Here is a 20469-nt window from a genome sequence, read left to right as displayed (position 1 = left end):
TATCAGCCAAATCTGAAAACTATCGCCAGCTTCTCTGTGAAGGGCATAAAGAATATTTGTCCAACAAAATGAATTTGGCGCGAAATTTCTTAATATAAGGCAGTGCAAAAGTGTGTATATTTTTTTTGAAATTTTTCATGAAGGTCAGTGTGCCTGAATGCGACACGATTCTTCATGAGTTAGTCACAAGTATACAAGTCAAATTCAATCTTTTAATTGGACTTAAGTTATGTTAGTATTTTGTCTGCTTCTTTAAGATCAATTACTCTGAGAAAATAAATTTGGCAGTCACCAAAATGAATTTAGCTTATTGTTGATGAAACGGGATAATAAGCATATATCGTTTTTTTAAAATTTTTTATATTGGTTAACAATGTTTCCGATTAAATTCATGACTGAAATACAATAAAGCGTGCATTCTTTTATTCTACATTAGCATATTCGAATTTTAATTAATGGCAGAGAAGAAAGGAGTAAGTGTGAATTCTTACAAATTTGTCAAAAAACCATAATTAGTATAATTTTTTACTCATGAAATATTTTTTAACAATATTTCTAACGCTTACCTGCATTCTGGTTCATATCTGAATTCATTAAGCTGTTTAGTATTTTCCTAGTAACTTTTTCTAAAAATGATTGTTTTCGTTCACACTGACTACTCGGGATTAGTGTGGGCAAATTTAATAACTTATTAAGAAGTCATTTATTACAACTCAGAGAGGTGTATCTAAAGTCATAATAAATAGCATTAGATGAATTAAATTTGTAACCAATACATATTTCGTTCCTTGGAAGTTGAATGGGTTCAGTGAGAATACGTCCATACTAGCCCCACTTAAAGCCCTGGATGCATAGATAAATATAGTAGCACTACTCTTTTCCTTGCGATTTTGATTGGCTGCTGGTGATCACCTGGGTAAGCTGCTGTCATTTTGTTGAGTGGCTTGAACGATGAAGTATGATTGCGACTGATCTGCTATTTTTATTTTCGCTTTTCTTTTAACTTATATTGTTTTGTTGGGAAAGTAGATATAGACCATGTCAACCTTCATCTATGAAAAGGTACCGCACCATAGAATCGAGTTAACGTGTCTTATATACTAGAGAATTGGAATTATATTTTTATAGTGGTAGATACGCTGCAGTACTCCCCCACCAGAATTATATCTGTGATAGAATTCGATGGACGGATACCACTAGTTGATTCATTGCTGTTTTGTGAGAAGCAGGGAGAGCTGTATTAAGATCACCGTACTTTTTTTTGTTTGCTAATCGCGAGAGCTGTATTAAGTTGACGGTCGTGGTTGATCCTGTGTTGCTATTAGCAGTCGAGTGTATGCAAGCCGACATGTGATCGAGACTGAGTAGCAACAGCTTGATGGGATGTTGTCGCAGTCACAAGTTGCAAGTCAACTGTTCAATGTGGACCATCAATCGAAGTAGGCGTGTTCAAATCGCAGTGGGCGTTTCTGCCAAAGGTATGCGTGTTCACTCCACGTCCGAAGGTCACCAATGTGGGGAAAGTAGGTATCGACCATGTCAATCTTCATCTATGAAAAGGTACTCCACCATAGAATCGAGTTAACATGTCTTATATACTAGAGAATTGGAATTATATTTTTACAGTGGTAGATACGCTACAGTTTCATAATTTTAATACAATAATGACATGTTGTTGCGCATTTAGTTATTCTAAGAAGTCAAAATTACGTAATTTCAAAATTAGGCAATTTTTTATTAAATAGGCTGTAAGCTAGTGAGAATGACGTAGTTATGTTAGAGTTTAATTTATAACAATGAAAAAAACACATCAAGATATTAAGCAGAAAAAATATTTTTGCTTTACTTTTTTCTGTTTAGTTTGGGTCAAACAGTAAGAAAAAATATCTTAAAGCTTTTTATGAATTGTTTCATTGCATTTCACATTGTTTGTAATACTTTATTCCGTTATATTCTTCAAACCGTGTTCTTATCTTATTCCAAACATAGCACCCAAATTATCAAGGAAAATGTTATTAAAAGAAATGTAGCTTAGCCTTGCCATAAAAACATTTTGTAGCAAATGAAATTCTAAACAAAGCAAAAAACTAATATACCAAAACTGTAATTTTGAGGATAATTGGGTGTTTGCTAGGGATTTTAATAGAATACTATTAACTAGAAAAAATTACTAATGATAAGATGCTGATCTAAACATACGCGGAAGAATCACTAAGTCTGATACAAAAATTGAAATTCTTCCGGCATTTAATTTTTCTCTTCCTTTAAATTACTTAATTTTACAGTTTCCTATTTGCATGAAAAATCATTTTGAATAAAATTATACTCATATGAGTGATACGCAAAATGCAAACAATAAAAATAAACTTATAAATGAATAAACTTCTTAACGATTTTTCCTCGAGATTGCTATATCATTATTTTCCCGCACACAAAAGGTATGTTTGCATAATTAATTACAGGAGTAGATTAAAACAGTCAAGAATCCAGAAAATGAACCATTCATCGTTTACATTTAACGATGCTTCCTGAAAATTTCAAAAATTAAGTCATTTTTCTCAGCACTAAATGAAAAGTTTTTGTTGAACTTTTGTTTTAACACTTTAGCTATTGCGAAGATGAATTTTTAATATTTATGTTAATAATCTAGTGTATGAATTAGTTTTTTCTGGATTTTGCTGTATATATAGGGGTAAATTTCCATTATAACAGACACTCATTTTAAAACTAAGATTAGAAAGTAACAACTATTATGATGTTCATTACTATTACATCATTGCTAGTATATTACATCATTACTAGTATGTTACATCATTACTAGTATGTTACATCATTACTAGTATATTACATCATTACTGATATATTACATCATTACTAGTATATTACATCATTACTAGCATATTACATCATTACTGGTATATTACATCATTACTATAGTATATTACATCATTACTAGAATGTTCATTACTAGTATATGCGACCAATTTGGGTCTTTAGGGATCAACCACCACTGTGATATCACAAAAAGTAAAAACGTGTACGAATCTGCCAAATCTGGAAGTGTCCTTATATGAGATGGTATCAAAACATATTAAATACATGAGATCTAATTGTTATAATCGTATATTATGATAATTTATAGACAATTTTATAACAAAAAAATAATATTTAAAACGTAACAGAATATTCATTCGCACTTGTGTACAACTTGGGGATGGACTTAAGAACTCGACAAAGGAAATTTTAATCCTTGTTCGCACTGAAGATTGTAGATGGTTTCTTTTTTCTTAGTGTCATTTTTACATAACCTCCTCAGGCGTTTCATATCGTTTTTGATTGAGTCCCCCATCGTTAGTTAGATTAATTCATTTTTGCCGTCGAAGATATATTTTATGTAAACTATATGCTAATGAATGGATAATGATAAATATCTACACCAATAAAAAAGTGAGTAGTTATTCGGGCTTTTAAATTACAGTAACATTAAATTATAGCAGAACCTGTACTCCTCAGTGGATACCAGCACACGTTGACATTGCAGGCAATGAAAATGCAGATAAATTAGTTAAGGAAGCCAGAAATCTCAACATTAATGTCTGTAGCGTTTCCATCCAAGATGTAAATGCAATTGCTAAATCTAAACTAAGAGAAAAATCAATTCCAACGAAACACACGATTTGTAATATAAATGCAGATAGATCCACAACAAAAACTATAGCCATGTTGAGAACCAATCACCACAGAGGCATGAAGATCGGCAGAGAGGGCCGGAAAGTATATAGGAATTGTGAAAACTGCCCAGATACACAGCTGACCCCATGCCACATCTTTGAGTGTCCAGCAATGAGTGCTAATCTGAGAGAAATAGGAGTCTTGCCGTCATTGATTGACCTTTATGACGATAGCATCTAGCAAATCGCAGAAGCAGTAATCAAGACTCATGGAAACATTTGATTCGGCTATGTCATAGACGCGACAAAAAAATTAAATTATCATAGTTTGTTTATAACAGACATTGCGTTGTGTAAACGATTGTTATTTAACTAACAACTAAAATTTGAAAAAAAAAAATTAAATGAAAACGCATTTAGCCATAAATTCTGAAGAAAATCTAAAACAATATGTTTACGAAATTTCCAAAATTTCGTAAGTTTATACCTCTTGCAAAGGAAACATTATCTACATACATATTCCATTTGTCTTACACGGTGACAGAAGAAACTTTATTTATTTTCTGAGTAAAAAAAAGAAATGAATTTTTAAGGTAGAATGGAACAATAAAAAGGTGAACGCTTAAACTTACATGTTTACGAATTTATGAATGAAAGTTCCTTTCTCTGCGAAGCAAATTGAGTTATATGTTGGGAAGAAATGAAATGTTAACTGCGAACAGTTCACATCAACAAGCAAGCGTTATGCATTTTCGTTCCAATTATGCTTAATAATTCGTGTAGGTTCAATACACATTTAGGGCTATATTTTAATAGAGCTTCATAATTACGCGAGAGAGATAAATCCCTCTTAACAACCAGAATTGGCCAGCTTTGCTTTTCTTTATTTTCTTACATTTTTATTCATTTTGCGAGTTTATGTTTGAATTAGGATGTTATGAATGTAAGAAAGTACAAAGAATACGTTGTGCCTCCGAACAACAAAATTTAAAATTTTGCAATTATAAAATCGTAATGTACAGTGCTCTAAATTAAAAACGGACCACCCTGAATAACTTTAGATCTCATGATTGAATCTTCACACTCTAGGACTCAATCTTAAAGATTCAAGGGGGCAAAATATGTGAATTAATAAATGCAAACGATATTTTAAGTTACAAAATCAGACACAAAAGCTTACTCTCTTTGAATAAACATACCTTTTTTTCGGCAGATTCCGATTTCAGACCTCCGAAATATAGGGTTAATCTGGGAAGTATGGTCCCCATAGCTTTGCTAAGAGAACATTCCAAAATTTGGACCTCTTGATGTTAATTTCACTTTTTGCGTGTTTAGCTATATCTCCAGAACATTTCAAGGCAATTGAAAATTTTTGAACACAATTATAAAATTCGTTTATCCGAAGATAATTTAATACAAAATATAACTTTTAGTAAATATTTTATTTATTTTTATTATTTTATTTTATAGTGATAAAATTCATTATCATTATTTTATTTTATATTGATCAAATTCATTATCATTATTTTATTTTATAGTGATCAAAAATAGTTTGAACAGAACGGTATAAAATTTCTGCATCATTTTAAAGAATGGCATTTTAAATGGCGAAATACAAAATTTTAACATAATCGGCAAAATAGCTCCTGAGAAATCAAATTAAAAAAATCATATTGTTAAAATTAAATTTCTTAGGAACATTTGACCGATTTCGATCAAGCTTTATATTCCGTTATGTCAAATTACATTCTTCAAAATGTTGTAAAAAATTGTATACCTTACTATTCTGAAATGTTTCGATAATTCTTATTATCAAAATAATAAATATTTACTAAAAGTTACTTTTTGCATGGTATTATCTTTGGATAAACTTATTTTATAATTGTATGTAAAATTTTTGCATTTCGCTTAAAAAGTTCTTGAAATAAAACGAAATACACAAAAAATAAAATTAACAATAAAGTGTCACAACCTAAGATCAATCTCTTGTCCAAACTATCGGCACCATATTTTCCAGATCGAAAATCCGAATCCGTTGAAAAAAAAAGGCATGCTTATTCAGACAAAGTACGCTTTTGTGTTTAATTTCGTAATTTAAAATATCGTCTGCGTTAATTAATTAGAATATTTGAGGTCACCCCCTCAAACCATTAAGTAATCTTAATCCTAGAATGTGAACATCCAATCATTAGATCAAAAGTAATTCAGAGTGGTCCGTTTTTTTGCTTACTATACATAATTTAAGTAAGTGATTAAAAATTAAAAGGCCTGCCTTTTATTCGGAATAAGAAATGGTGGCATGGAAGCGGCTTCCGAAAGTTTTAACTCGTCACTGAATTTAATGTTCGTAATGAAACAAATTTTTTTTTACACAAAAAATTGGCTTTGTTATTTTGTTATATTTTCTTAACTTAACTTTGGATGTTTGGAAAACACTAATCGTCGCTGAGCTTTTTATTCTGTAAATAGCTCAAACTGTGTTTAAGAAAATGGACATGATCACATGATTTTGACGTGATCACATATTAGAACAACTTTTTTCAGGTTTAGTCCATTTCTTAGAAATTCTTTTTAAAAACAATCGAGGAGCTTTTAAGTTTTGCAAATTTGACCGATCCCTAATGACTCACATTGATCAAACGTACATTAGATAATAAAATATTGAACGTAATAATTATTGATATGTTCTAATCTTAACTTTGCAAAAAGTGTATCATATTTAGTATTCTCTCACATATTTATGCAACTCTTTTTTTCATCTTCATTTATTATAAAAAACATATTTTATAAATAAATGCAATTTTTGAATTTCGTTCTTGTTGTTGGAATTTGCTTTTTACAAGGTGAGGTGCAATTTTGTTTAAAAAATGTAACTATTTTAAATTTGATTTTAAGAAAATTCAATCTTAGAAGAAGGAATTGAAAAGATATTTGAGCATGAAATGTATTTAATTTATATAATGTTTTTATTAAAGCTTTAGTGAGTTAAAGAGATGTTTCGGTAGTTTCAAAGAATTGGAAATGTTTTTCGTCATACGAGGGTTGCTATTTATATTTCTGGCCTTAGCCACAGTAAGTGTTGCTAGGCGATCGCGGACGATTTTAATCGAAAGTTTGATATTTTTAAACATAAATTCAGCAGACGATTTACCATTATAGCTTCATTTGTGTTGTTGACAGTAAATTGAAAAGTTCTTCTTCAAAAAATGGAATTGAATCACGAACATTTTCGTGCCATTATTTTTCATAACTTTCGACGTGGATTGTCAAGACAAGAGGGCTCACATGGGGGGCAAGGTTNTGGTGATGATGATGGTCAGATGTATTTCAATGGACTAGACCAGTGTTTCCCAACGTGGGGCCCACGCCCCACGCCCCACCTTGGGGCAATTTGATTACTAAGGGGGGCAATTCGAAAATGGACTGTACATGAGCTAACCCTTTTGCTCCGGGCCATTTAAATGCAAGGTTAGATTTCGGTCCCGAAATTGAAAGAAAAAAAGCAAATTCTTAAATAATTGCGGCCAATAAATATTATTAATTCGTTTGACGAGAACAAAATATCAACTGGGTTTTTGGCGGCGTCAAGTTAACCTCTCTGCAGCAGACGGCAGGCTGCGAGTGGATCCCCGGAAAAAATCATACTATAGTAGAGAATTTAATAAAACCGTCAATATCAGAATTTCTTAAAATGGTTCTTGACAAAATTGTAAAAGCTATGCCACTCAGTAATAACACTGTTAGCAGAAGAATAGATGAAATTAGTGAAGATATTGAAAAACAACTTGTTGAAAAGCTGAAAACTAGAAAATTTTCAGTGCAAACGGATGAATCAACTTTGATTGACAGTGTGGCAGTATTGATAACTTCCACACATCAAAAATAAATTACGTGGACAACGATTTTCGACCCCCGAAGAAGCGGTTGATGCATTCAAAAGCCATGTTTTGGAGTTACCTCAATCGGACTGGAAAAATTGCTTTGAAAATTGGTTCAAACGCATGCAAAAGTGTATTGATCATCATGGAGAATATTTTGAAAACCAATAAAACCAATTTCGATCCTTCATATTTGTTTCTTCATTATTAGGCCAGAAATATAAATAGCAACCCTCGTATACTATTTTTTTATCGAAATATTCATTTAATGGTTTCGACGAAATATTCATTCGATGTTTTACTTGAAATTTTCTAAACAAATAGTTTTTGTAAATGCTCTTTGTTCTATTCTTGATATCGAAGTTCTTATTTTATTTATTACATTTATCGAAGCGTTAATAATGCATTTGATTTATGTAAATGTATTTGTTTGGAAAATCGAATGAGTAACAAAGAAAGCTGACTGAGGAAACAGAAATTCTCTTTCATACTCTCTTATGAGATAAAAGTCTACACATTTCAGTGGGCAGCAATCTCTTAAATATTTTTCATGCAGGAAAAAGAGGAATAAATAAGACAACTGAAACATCAGCTTCTCTCGGGATTTTTCAACGTTTTCAAGAAATCATATCAAAAGACATATAATCTTGAACATAAAATACAACGTTTACTTGTCTGGTAAAAGTTGAACAACAGCTTTTGTTTGAGTCACGGAAGCTCTTTCTTTTCCAGAAGCTCATTCTTTCTCCGGAAGGGATTTGAAATATTTTTAGAAAAACGTATTTCGTTATTCGTTCGTTAAATTCACCAAATGATCTGTAAAATTTATATTATTTTCAAATATATAAAATATATCTGCGACGATATTTTCAAAATATATCTGCATTAAATGAAATTTTCAAACAGATATATTAATATTAATGAAACAACGCTCTTGTAATTTAATAGTTTGAAAAATCAAAATTTAATTAAAAATTTATCACTCTTTTTCTGTTAATGACCTATTATGAGTGAAATAAATGACCGATTATTTGAAAAATGAATTGAATTAAAGAAGGAAATGGAAAGAGGTAAAAAAATACAGTTTACTGGGTTTTTCAGAATTTCTACTTAAGAAGCCCGGTTATTTGTTCTCACTAAATTAAATAAATACTGCGAAAACAATTAGGGGGGCCAATACTGTTCCATTGCACTACGTGGCAGAGTCCTAGATGTTCTTGATTTGAATACTAGAGTCCGAAACATTCCATCCAAAAGCTCTCTCTTCCTAGATTTTAAAATGCTTGAAGCAGGCCTGAAAGTACGATGAAAAAAGAGAAAAACTGGTGGCAAATCTTAGCTGGTTTTTGTGAAGAATAAAATAGGCTTTTACTATCTTTAGTTATAAATTATTAATCATCATTTGCTTTATCTTGGGCCAAAAACACACTTCTATATAGAGAAGGTTGGGTAATGCAGGTCTGCTATGATTCGAAGGCCCGTTGGAGTTAAATTGTTTGACCTAGAAACTGTCTGATTTAATCAAGATATTTTGTTGTATACAATAGATCATTCTCGAAAAGTCATGGCTGTGCTACTTTTTTATATATTATTTTTTTTTGGAAAAAGTCTAACTATTCTATGCTGTTCTAAAAGTGAACAACGCGTGTTAATCAACAATAACACGCCGATATGGTAGATCCCTCTTCTCGACAAACACTGCTATAATGAGCTTATATTGAATTATTTGCGCTATACTTTGATTAAACTTCCTCAAGTAGCTCTATGCAGCTACTTTACTAAAAATAGGCTACTACATGCTCAATTATCAATTGGCCATGCGCACTTGGATAATTTTTACGCATAGATACACCTGTTTCTTAAATCTATGCCTATTTTACCTCATCTCGAAGAGATGAGGTAAAACAGGCATATAGTAAAGTATAATTCAGAATTTGTTCGCTAGGAAACAGAACTAATTTTGCTAAACTTGAGGTACACGGTTTTACTCTATTCTCCCTTATATGTTATAACCATTTAAAATCTTCGTAAGTTTTTTATAAATTTATAATGGGACTATTTGCCCTGGATTAGTCACGTCACTGCTTGATTTTAATTCCACACCCAGAGGGATTTCCGAAATATAATTCCATGTTTAACTGGTTAAGGAACATATTGGAAAATGCTTATTAGTATGTTGTTTAGTTTTAAAAATGTTACTAACACTTGCTTGCCTTGAACAAAAGATGTTTATTTTTTTCTTTGATTTCTACAAAGGTTTCAAAAAATCAAGCCAGACAAAATGGATAAAAATAAAATGTCTGAGAGAAATAAACAACAGAACAAAATCCTGGCTCACCGCATTCATGCAATTGCGTTCAGTAACTAATACAAAGCATCCATCATGATGAAGCAAATAAAAATCTTTTTTTTTTCTAGCGTGACATGCTAAGGAAATGGCTCCTTTTTTTGCAGAAGACATAGACAGCCGGAAACACGACAGCCTTAATATCTTTTGTGGAAAGTCATGAAAGTATTGACTAGGATTGTAGGTGAATTTGGGTTTTGGAGGACTATTGAAAATCCAATAACGACAGCTGAAGATATGTCGTTAATCTCTTGTCAATGCCTCTGTCGAAGTAGATCTTTTTTAATAAGAAATATTTTTTGCCTCGTGTAATGTACGAAATCTTCCTTAAGCTTCCCATTTAAAATCAGAAAGTAGTTATTTTGGCTTTGAATTCCCATTTCGTTTATGTTTAAGATTGTGTACTAAAAATTATTCTTATTCCCTTTTTATTCTTCTTTTTATTTAAATAAACTTTTGTTATGAACGTGCCGATTTTTGAACTCACAATAAGAAAAAAATAGTTATTTCTAAATTGTGTCATTCAATATTAGTTAGTTTTTCGAATTTTTTTTAAGAATATTCCAAACGTCAGCACATAATTTGGGTTGAAACTGTAGTGCCCGTGGCTGACGACACAAGTCGGAGGCTGTGCTCCGTCTGCTTCTTTTGGCAGATACTGCCAAATACCGATTTTCATTTTTGGTTGTAACTAGGAAGCGAACTGTACTGCAACGTCTACTGACATTTTCATCATCTTGATATAGTTGCCAAAGTTTAGGGATGACACTTTGTGCAATTCCAATTTCCTCGGATATTTCTGAGTACGCTCACATTTCACACAGCCGATAATTCTACCACGTAAAAAATTTATGTATGACCTTTGTGTCATAAATATTCGGTTGTGTCTCTGAATGACTTACAGAACACTTGCGAATAATTTTATTTCTTTGCCACCATTCCTTATTTACCTCTCTCTTACACTCTCGTCATTGTGACGCACTATTGGCGTTATCTGGTGGCTTTCTGTAATTTGCATATTATTCTGGAAAATGTGTATGATGATTTTACAGGTGAAAATTTTACTTCTGAGTTCAATTTCCTTATGATTCTAAATTATCTTTATTTATGGACATTATCTTTAATTTATGGACATTATCCTTAATTTATGGACATCAGTGTACTTCAAGAGCAGCACACAAGAGTGTTATTTTCACAAATTACATTCAACGATCATAATTTTTCAATATGTTGAGTGTCAGATTGATTTTAATTATTACTTTTCATTGTTGCATATTATGAGTAGCCTATATTTATATCTACCATCAATTAAAAAATTAAACCCTATTGGTTGAAAGGAAAACTTATCCACAATATTTTGCTATCAGATAAAACATTCCTATTTTGATTTGAATTGGTAACAGATTATATTGACTCATAATATCTTTAAAAAAGTAACAATGTCTCACCCGACTTTAAAATTAAATATCTAACCAACCTCAAATTTTCTCAACCATTTTATTCATCACTGCATCCATTTTTTAACTTGAAAAACTTCACGTAAACAGAAACAAACATTTATGCACACAATCTATTAAAATTTGCTGTACATTTTTTAATCAATCAACATAAGATATTCAAAATAAAAGCTAATCAACCTTTTCTACTGCTCAAGTTACTACTGTTACGTTGTTACTGTTACGTTGTTACTGTTTACTTATATCATTAGTTTACGTTCGTATAAGATAAGGATGAAGAAGGAAAAAATGAGGCAAAGTAACTGGAGACTTTCAAATAATTGAAAAGCACTAAGATCTAAAGAAGCACAACAGTAATCAGATTAATAACTGCGAGGCTGTCTGTCCTAATTTTTTTATGTCATCAATCATTCTAAAAATATCCAGTTACATGAAATCAATAGTATCTTCTCCTATGCTTCGTTGAAATAAAAGTAGGAATACTTTTCTTTACAATCGAAACAGTTTATTTATTGTAAAAGTGATAAAAAGCTTATAAAAACCCTGTTAATCAGAAAAACTAAAAAGAGAAATTTTTTTTTTGCCGAATTTAAAACAAAAAACTTGGTTGAATTTCAGAAGTTACAAAAAACTGTTTCGAAAGTGCACTTCATGTTTCCTGTTTAATGTTGGCAGATATAAAATTATTTTCTCTTTTATAGTTCACGCGAGAAACGAGATTTTTAAAAGCTTTTTTCTATTTTACTCTTTTTTTCTTTTACATTTCAGATTTCTGTTTGTTAGTTTGGTTGTATTAGAAATTGATTGAAATTTCGGTTGGTGATAAACTCTCTTGTAGTGGTGAAAATGTGATCGAATTTTTTATTATCATGCAGAACTAAGAAATTTTAAGCAATGTATAGTAAGTAATTGATTGAAATTTATATTGGCGAGAAATTTTTGCTAACCTCTCCTTGAGTTTTTAAGAAAAGCTAAAAAAAATTTGTGTTGTCCTCCAGTATAGAGCTCCAGAGCAAATTAGAGAGCTTTAACTAGGTTGAAATTGGTAATATTGAAAAATTCGCGCTCACAATGAAATAAAGCAACAGACATGACAACTTGTTAACTAAAAAATGGTAAAAAAGTTATTTTTCACAGTTAGCTTTTGCCGAAGCGAAATCATTCCATTGTAGCGAACTTTTTTTTTTTTAGTTGAGCTTTGAGAACATCTCATAAAATAATTATTGTTCAAGCCATATTGTTTGCTGTGACAGGTCTATTGTTTTGAAAAGTTTGGTTAAATAAAATGATAAATATACCTGGAACTTCAATAAATAGTTAAAGTCAACTTTGTTTACCAGGTAGCCAAATTTATGGAGTAAATCTTGATAAATCCAAATTTGTCAGCAAACCCAACGCAGTTAGACAAAGATTATCATTGCAAAAATTCAACTTAATTTAACAAAATTTTCAAAATATTTGAAAATTATGCATAAAGACTTTCCGTCACCTTCACTTATATTGAATAAAAATTGATACTAAAAAAATGGAATATGTCCTTACAGCCTGGCATCAAGGTCTGTAAACATAAGTCTGTAATCAATTAACGGAAAAAAAGTTTTATTTTCTATTTGCTGTGTTCTCTCAATTTAGGCTTACAATTTTGATTAGAACAAATTTAGAGAAGGTTTAAAAAGAAGTCTTGATGGTTTTTTCGCAATTTTTCTTAATAATCTGAAATTAAAATAATCTGCAAATGCTGTAACGATCTGCAGCACCTGACGTCGTGCTTGAATGTTTCTGCTACAAATTTTTTTGGCATTAATAGAAAGATAGTCTATACTAAGTACCTATATAGTTAGTACTAATCTGAAGCCTTGGGAAGCAACCATTCATTTTCGTAATCAAAGAGTGAAAATAGTATGTTAAACAGTAGGACAAAATTGGACAAAAAAGGCTTGCCAGCAATTAACAACCTTTGCTTTTGCATTGTACCGTATGTTAGGTGCCTGCACGAGAATTAAAAGAAAAAAATTATCGTTCTTTGAATATTGTTTTGATCAATACCCTCATGTTACTTAAATGTAAATTGTCCAGAAAATGGTAATTTTTTTTCATAACACAAAAGCAAAAAATAGCTATATGGATCCGAGAAATGAAAAAGAAATTCCAAGAAAGGAAACGAACACAGGTTGTCCTGTATTATTGCTATTCTAATAAAAATGCTTGCGCATCGTATTTTGATATTTTTATAATACATGATCTCAAATAGTGGTAAGCAAACCTTATTTATTACTATAATTCGTTTTACGAATGAAACAGAATTGCCTGCATTGTTTGATATTTTTATGATGCATAAGAGATTTATCACGCAGTGGATTGATCGTTAGTTCTCAGCTGATCACGGAAGTCAAGCTTCATTGGCAGTGGTCAGTGAGCTGTTGGATGACCACTTTAATTAGATTTCAAAGGGACTGAGGGTGTGCGGTATAGGTCATCGATCGTTAAACTGCGTTATCCAAAAGTGCTCGATTTCACATGTTATTCACGAGGATACCAAAGCGGAGGAGACATTTGCTCTGCAGAGAATCAAAATTATGATGCTTTGTCTTGGGCTCATCTTCAGGGATTTTTCCCAAACCATCGCCGACAGCTCATTGTTCGAGCTCAGGTGCTATCGAAATAAAGGACTATTACTACTACCATACAAATTTACATCGTTGTCACTCCTTCAAGGGAAAATAAAATAGCTTTGAAATTATTAAAACAAAACGAATTGCTATGTTTCCGGCAAATGCCAAGAAAAGTCAGCAGCTTTTCGTTATTTTAATTACAAATTTTTCAGGTCTCCTCTGAAATTTTAATATTGGGGCGTTTCAAATATTACGTAAGTACACTACCCTACAGAAAATAGTAGAGACACTTAGAGTTGAAGATATTTTTCTTAATTTCTCAAAAAATACTTAAAGGATTATTTTATAACTTTAGAGATGTTTAGTTCATGCAATTTTTCATACTTAGCAATAAGATTTAAATTTTTCAGACTCTTGGGAGACCATCAATGAATTACGAAAGAAGACAAGTATTTTTGAACACCCTATGCTAGAAAATCAAGCAATAAGCTCGTAACCTGTATCGATTAATTTAGTTGTTATTTTTAATAACCGCATAAAATTTAGTAAAGTCCTAGGTAGAACTATTTGTGGAGATATGAGCATTTTCATAAAAATGAATTCTTTTGCCTTAAGCTTTGCTTTAAGCTTTTTTTGGCTATGATTTTATAAATATTCAATGGGATCAAACAAATTATTTTTAGTAATTAAAATTAATTACAAAATTATGTATTTAAAATTAAAAAAAAATCGTTAAAACCGGCACAAGATATAAGTTTTTAAGGTAGTTCTTTTATGCTGCGCATGCGCGGAAAAAATTAAAAATTCTTTTTTTCCTTATTTTGAATTGAGTCGTATTTGCAAACTGATGAGAAAAAATTGTTTTGAATATCTTAAAAATTTAAAAAGTTTTAAGCAATTTCTGAGTATTTAAAACGATCAGGGATTTTCCACAGATTTTATTTTGCATCATAAAACAAAATTAATAACAAATGAAAATACTTTGCAATAATCGTTCGGAAACCAAAATGTGGTGGTATATGGAAAGGAAACACTCAAAAGTAAACATTCTTTTATGAGGAACAATCCCCCACGATGTCGATCTCATTTTAATAAATCTTGTTTAATAGTACAAAATGAAATTTCAAGAAAACCCCTGATCATTTTGAGCTTTCTCTTAAAAAGTACAAAAACTACTTAGAAAATTGCTTCAAACGTTTTAAATTTACAAGGTATTCAAATAACATTTTTCATTAGTTGCCAAATACGATTCATTACGAAATAGAAAAATGTGCTTTTCTTTTAAATTTTTTCCGTTCTGCAGTATAAAAGAACTACCTTAAAAACCTATATCTTGTGCAGTTTTTAGTAAATTTTTAAAAATATTTTTTAAATAAATAATTTTGTAATTAATTTTAAATTGCTCCTAAAATTTTGTTTGATTCCATTGAGTATTTATAAAGTTATAGCAAAGAACAGTTTGTTTTTCTTAATAAAAAATGTACATATCTCCATAAATATTTACTCTAGATTTACGAAATTTAATGCAATTATTAAAAACAACAACTAAAGTGATCAATATAAAATACAAGTTTATTGCTTGATTTTCCAGCATAGGGTATTCAAAAATACTTGTTTTCTTCGGTAATTTTTGTTGGTCTTCTGAGCTTTAAATCTTATTGCTAAGTATGAAAAATTGCATGAACTTAAGGTCTCTAAAGTTATAAAATAATCCTTTAAGCATTCATGCTTATTACTTTCTTTATGTTTATAACTTTTCATGCTACTTTTATTTCTCTGAAAAATATAATTGATAGCATTTTAATTATTTTTACTCCATCTTCGTGGGTATTTATAATTCTTTTATTCTTTTCAAGATATTTCTTTTTTTAATAACATTTACTCTGCACTTTTTTTTCAGTTTCCCATTACTGTAACATTTGTTTTTAGTTTTTTTAATCCAATTTATAATTATAAAATCTTCTAAGGGAACAAAAAACAAATCTGCATCGTTTCGAAGTTTCATTTTTTATTTTTAAAACGAGTAAATATATGACAGCCTTATTTGAATATCTTATTAGAATACCCATTCATGTTCAGTGAAGTCATTTCCATTTAGTTTGAAATTAGTATATTTATAACTTATTTTTTCTACCGAACAGAGAAGACTTTATTAATCGTGGATGAAAAAACAATACATTTATGAACTTTAAGTGAACTATTAATGAACAATCATGGATTTGGTTCATTATTTAAAATAGGCCTTTATATGAAATCTTCGAAAACTGATTAAATAAATAATGAGTAAAAAATAGGAAATAGAAGTTATGAAACTAAGTCTAGTTTCATAATTTCGATTCTCTATTTTTTAGTTATAAGGCTAAACTTGCGATTGAATTTCTAAGTTCAATTATTCAGCTCCCAAAAAACTGAAATGATGGGTATTTTTGATCAATTTGTAAACGTATCTAAGATTCTATGAGGAAATATTTTTATGTCATTGATATTTCACTTTCAGTTTCAAATTTTATAAACTCCTCAATTTTGACATCTATAGAAGGAAAGGGCTATATTTTCTATTTAGAGCTACAGCACTTTGTTTTGGTGAGATTTTCTTGGATTCAGTTCGAGAAATTAAATTATAGAAAAAAATTTATTCATTAATACTATTTATGTTTTGATTATTCTAAGCTATCAATGTTAAAATTTCAACACCAAGGATTCTTCCCATGCATAAATTTCTAAATTTTTTTACTCATCATTTATAGGAGACTTCAACAGCATAAGATAAAATATTTTTTTTAAAAATTTAGTTTAATATTTATTTAAATTAATATTTAAAAATTCAAATGGTTTATATAACTTTATCCTCTTCAACCATCTTAAGCAAACAGAACTTTACCAACTAGAATTTTCTGTATGAACTACCTATCAAGAAAATAATGTTTATTTGTTATTTCAACATGCTTACTTCTTGATAGAAACTTAATCAGAAGTTAGCAAGAAACAAGCGACTTTAAACATGAAAAAACACCCTCAACAAAGTGTCTTGCTTTACTATAAATGAAACCTTCAGTTTGGAATTGAAATGATTATTCATATTTTTTGGTGAGATTTTCTTGGGTTTCTTGGATTTTCTTAATTTACATCTGGGTAAGAGCAATTATTTCTTAAATTTTATTTAATTCCATTCTAAAAGATTTAAACTAGCTTGCATCTTTTTCCCTCTTATCAATTTCCAACTCCCACATTTGAGCAATAGATAATGAAATTCAAGCTAAACTTTAAACTTTATATGTTTATAAACATAACGCTTTCGCAATCTTTCAATAAATATATTAGGCATTCGTAAAATTTATTTAAATATACTTTCTCATGTAAAATAATCTCTTATAAGAAAATATTTTTTCAGATAAATGTTGTGAATACAAGTAAATTTGTTGAAAATATTTTGTTGTTTTTGTACATGCTTACTAAGGCAATGAATAAATTAGAAACCACTTTATGTGATGGTGGATAATATTATCATTCGTTTAATGTTATTAGAACCACGTTTCTAATCTACTCGGTTAAAAATATCGGTTTTTGTACTCAGCATATTCATATCATGATCACATATCACGCTTATATATAATATTACCTAAGAAAAAATAAAGGAAAGGAAAAAGAAGAAAAGAAGTTCCTTAAATCAAGTAGTCATTTAGTATTAAATGTTTTATGTATTTCAAATCGTATTTTTACAAAGAGGCCAAACAAATTTTTTTCGAATTCGAATCTTGCAAAGTTTTCTTCATCTGTGAATCTAAGTATATCTCTGGTCCAGCCTAAAACTCTTAAACTATATCGATCAGTTCACCACAAAACCGACTTTCTTCTATACTGCAGTTGCTTAAGGAAACAAGGCATTTTTCTTTTACACTCACAACGTCGCACAAAAAAGCGTCTTGTTGTTGTTGACAACAAACGGATAATTTAAATCAGGTTTGAAGAAAAAAGTTTTTTATGTGGCGTTGGTATGAATTTCTCAAAAAGTACATTACTTTACTGTATTTTATTTTTCATAGAATCTTTTTCAATAAATCTGCAATTAGAGAAACTCTATGCCAATATTCAAGGTAAATTTTGAACTCAGCCATTAGCCAATGAAAGTGTAAATAAAGCATATATTTACAAAAAATGTCATCGTGTAGTGTTAAAATTGTTCTAACATCATGAAGTATTTTAATAAAATTTATCACCCGTTCAGATTTCTGACGGATGCTTCTTAGTTTTTTTCCTGACCTGAATATTGCAATACAGAAATTAAAAGGGCGATTTTATGCTCTATTTTTATTTTAAACCCTATATAGTTTCCGATTTGAGCTCTCGCTTCGGGCGGTGTTGAACTTGTAGCTCTTTCCTTCAATGATTGATAAATTTTATTAAAAGGTCCTTCTATTGTGTCATTGGGTGGTGTTGAGCCATTGGTTCTTCCTTTTAATTCATCTTAAATTTTATTGAAAGGTTCTGCCATTAGGTGATGTTGAACTTGTAACTCTTTCCTTTAATGGATCATAAATTTTATTGAAAGGTTCTTCCCTTCTGCCTTTGTGTGGTGTTGAACTTCTAAATTTTTCTTTCAATAGACTTATAATTTTATTGGAAGGAATTTCCAATATGATGTACTGGAGAAAGCCCAAAATTATAGCGAACGGAAAAAAAAATACGAACTCTCCAATCTGAAAAAGAAGAACAATTTATAACTGTAGGAAAAATAAGAAATCTAAGTTCATTGTTTAAAATAAAGTGAACAAATGAATCAAGTAAAGAAGCGAATTTAAATTTTCAAAAAGTAATAATTTTTAAAATACATCATTTAAAGAAGTTAGTGCTTATGAATTTGAAACTTTTATTTCGATATGAGTAAATACGTCATAAATCCTGCTAAATAGTGAGAGTATAAGACTTTATTCAAATTTGGGCCTATGTCCCATTTAAACAAAAAACTTCCTCATTTTTATTTATGAAATGAAATAACTCTTTATCTATTTTTTACAGATCAATTTTTTCCTTTTTTTCATATCTATTTTTTCATGTCAACGTAATTCAAACGACTTTTTTTTACTATTTAAGTATTTTCGTTGTTTATTCATTACTTAACAAATTATTTTTCACAAAGGTAGCAGAAACATCTAAGAGTCTGGATTTTATGAAAACCATTTGAATTCTTTTTACAAACTAGTTATTTTCAGATTTAGTAAAGTAAGACATATTTTAAACTAAAAGTTGTATTCGTATAGAACATAGTGCACCCTGGAATATTGTCACAAGTATTACAATTGACAGTGTCACAAGAATAACGCACCAAATATTGTATTCATGTAATACATAGTAAAGGTGCTGGAATATTTTCAAGAGAATAACAATTGATAATGTCACAATAAAAATTGATAATGCCTCACCAAAATATTACATTTATTTAATACATAGTAAAATACCTGGAATTTTGTCACAAGTATTAAAATTGGCAATGCCAGAAGCGTAACACACCAAATATTGTATTTATATAATGCATAGTTAAGACCCTGTTATATTGTAACAAGAGTTACAATTGACTGTACCACATAAGTAGCACGCAAAATTTATGTTTAATAATATGGCAAGCAAATGAGCTAAAATCAAAGCAGAAACTTATTTTTCAAAATTAATTATTTCCTTCCCAATTAGATTAATCCTCATGAAACATCTTTCCATTATTAAATATTTTTATTATTTTTCAAAATCAATTAGTTCCTTCCCAATTAGATTAATCCTCATGAAACATTTTTCCATAATTAAATATTTTTATTATTTTTCAGAATCAATTATTTCTTTCTCTTTCTTTAATTATTGACCACCTCACAAGATACATTTGGGCTTTTGCATCAAAATCCATTAGCTCAGAAACCTATACAAATTTTTTACATCAAATGTTTCAAAATCAAATTCCTAAATCCTTGTTGAGTGATAGAAACGCTGCCTTTACTTCTTCTCATTTTAAAAAATTTTTGAAGCATAATAAAATTCAACAATTATTGACAACTGCACATCATCCGCAGTCTAATGGCAAGGTAGAACGCCTTGGTCAAACAATAATTACGAGTTTAAAATGTAAAATCAATGAAAAACCTACTAAAACTCCCTGGCCTACTTTGTTAAAAGATATAGTTAATACTTATAACTTAACTCCCCATTCTGTAACAAAATTTCCACCTGCATACCTCATGCATGGTAGACTCCCCTACGAAAATCCCTTAAATGAAAAAGTCTATCCACCTGTTGAAGAAGCTAAAAAAATAGCAATTCAAAGAACTAGAGAATATCATGAAAGAAATAAAATTTATTATGATTCTAGATTTTTAGATATAGACTTTAAAAATGATGAATTAGTTCTGTTTGAAGAATTTACTTATCCTAATACGAGGAAGTTGTCACCTCCTTTTAGTGGACCGTATAAAATTCTTCAAAAAATTTCAGAAGCTAATTACAAAATAAATAAAAAGAATA

At 29.9% G+C, this 20469-nt stretch overlaps 1 protein-coding gene across 1 annotated transcript in view; it reads right to left on the bottom strand.

Moving 5' to 3' along the window:
- Positions 1-17643: 17643 nt before the first annotated feature.
- The window catches only part of LOC107436170 (nose resistant to fluoxetine protein 6-like), a gene marked incomplete in the record, with an annotated part of 48565 nt that continues 45739 nt past the window's right edge, over positions 17644-20469 (bottom strand). The window contains 1 exon segment of the mRNA XM_043053118.2: positions 17644-18662. Coding sequence (XP_042909052.2) covers positions 18438-18662 — 225 coding nt within the window.

Source organism: Parasteatoda tepidariorum, chromosome 7 (assembly GCF_043381705.1).
Source record: "Parasteatoda tepidariorum isolate YZ-2023 chromosome 7, CAS_Ptep_4.0, whole genome shotgun sequence".
NCBI lineage: Eukaryota > Metazoa > Arthropoda > Arachnida > Araneae > Theridiidae > Parasteatoda > Parasteatoda tepidariorum.
The sequence above is the reverse complement of the archived record's forward strand: the minus strand, read 5'-3'. Positions and strand labels throughout refer to the sequence as shown.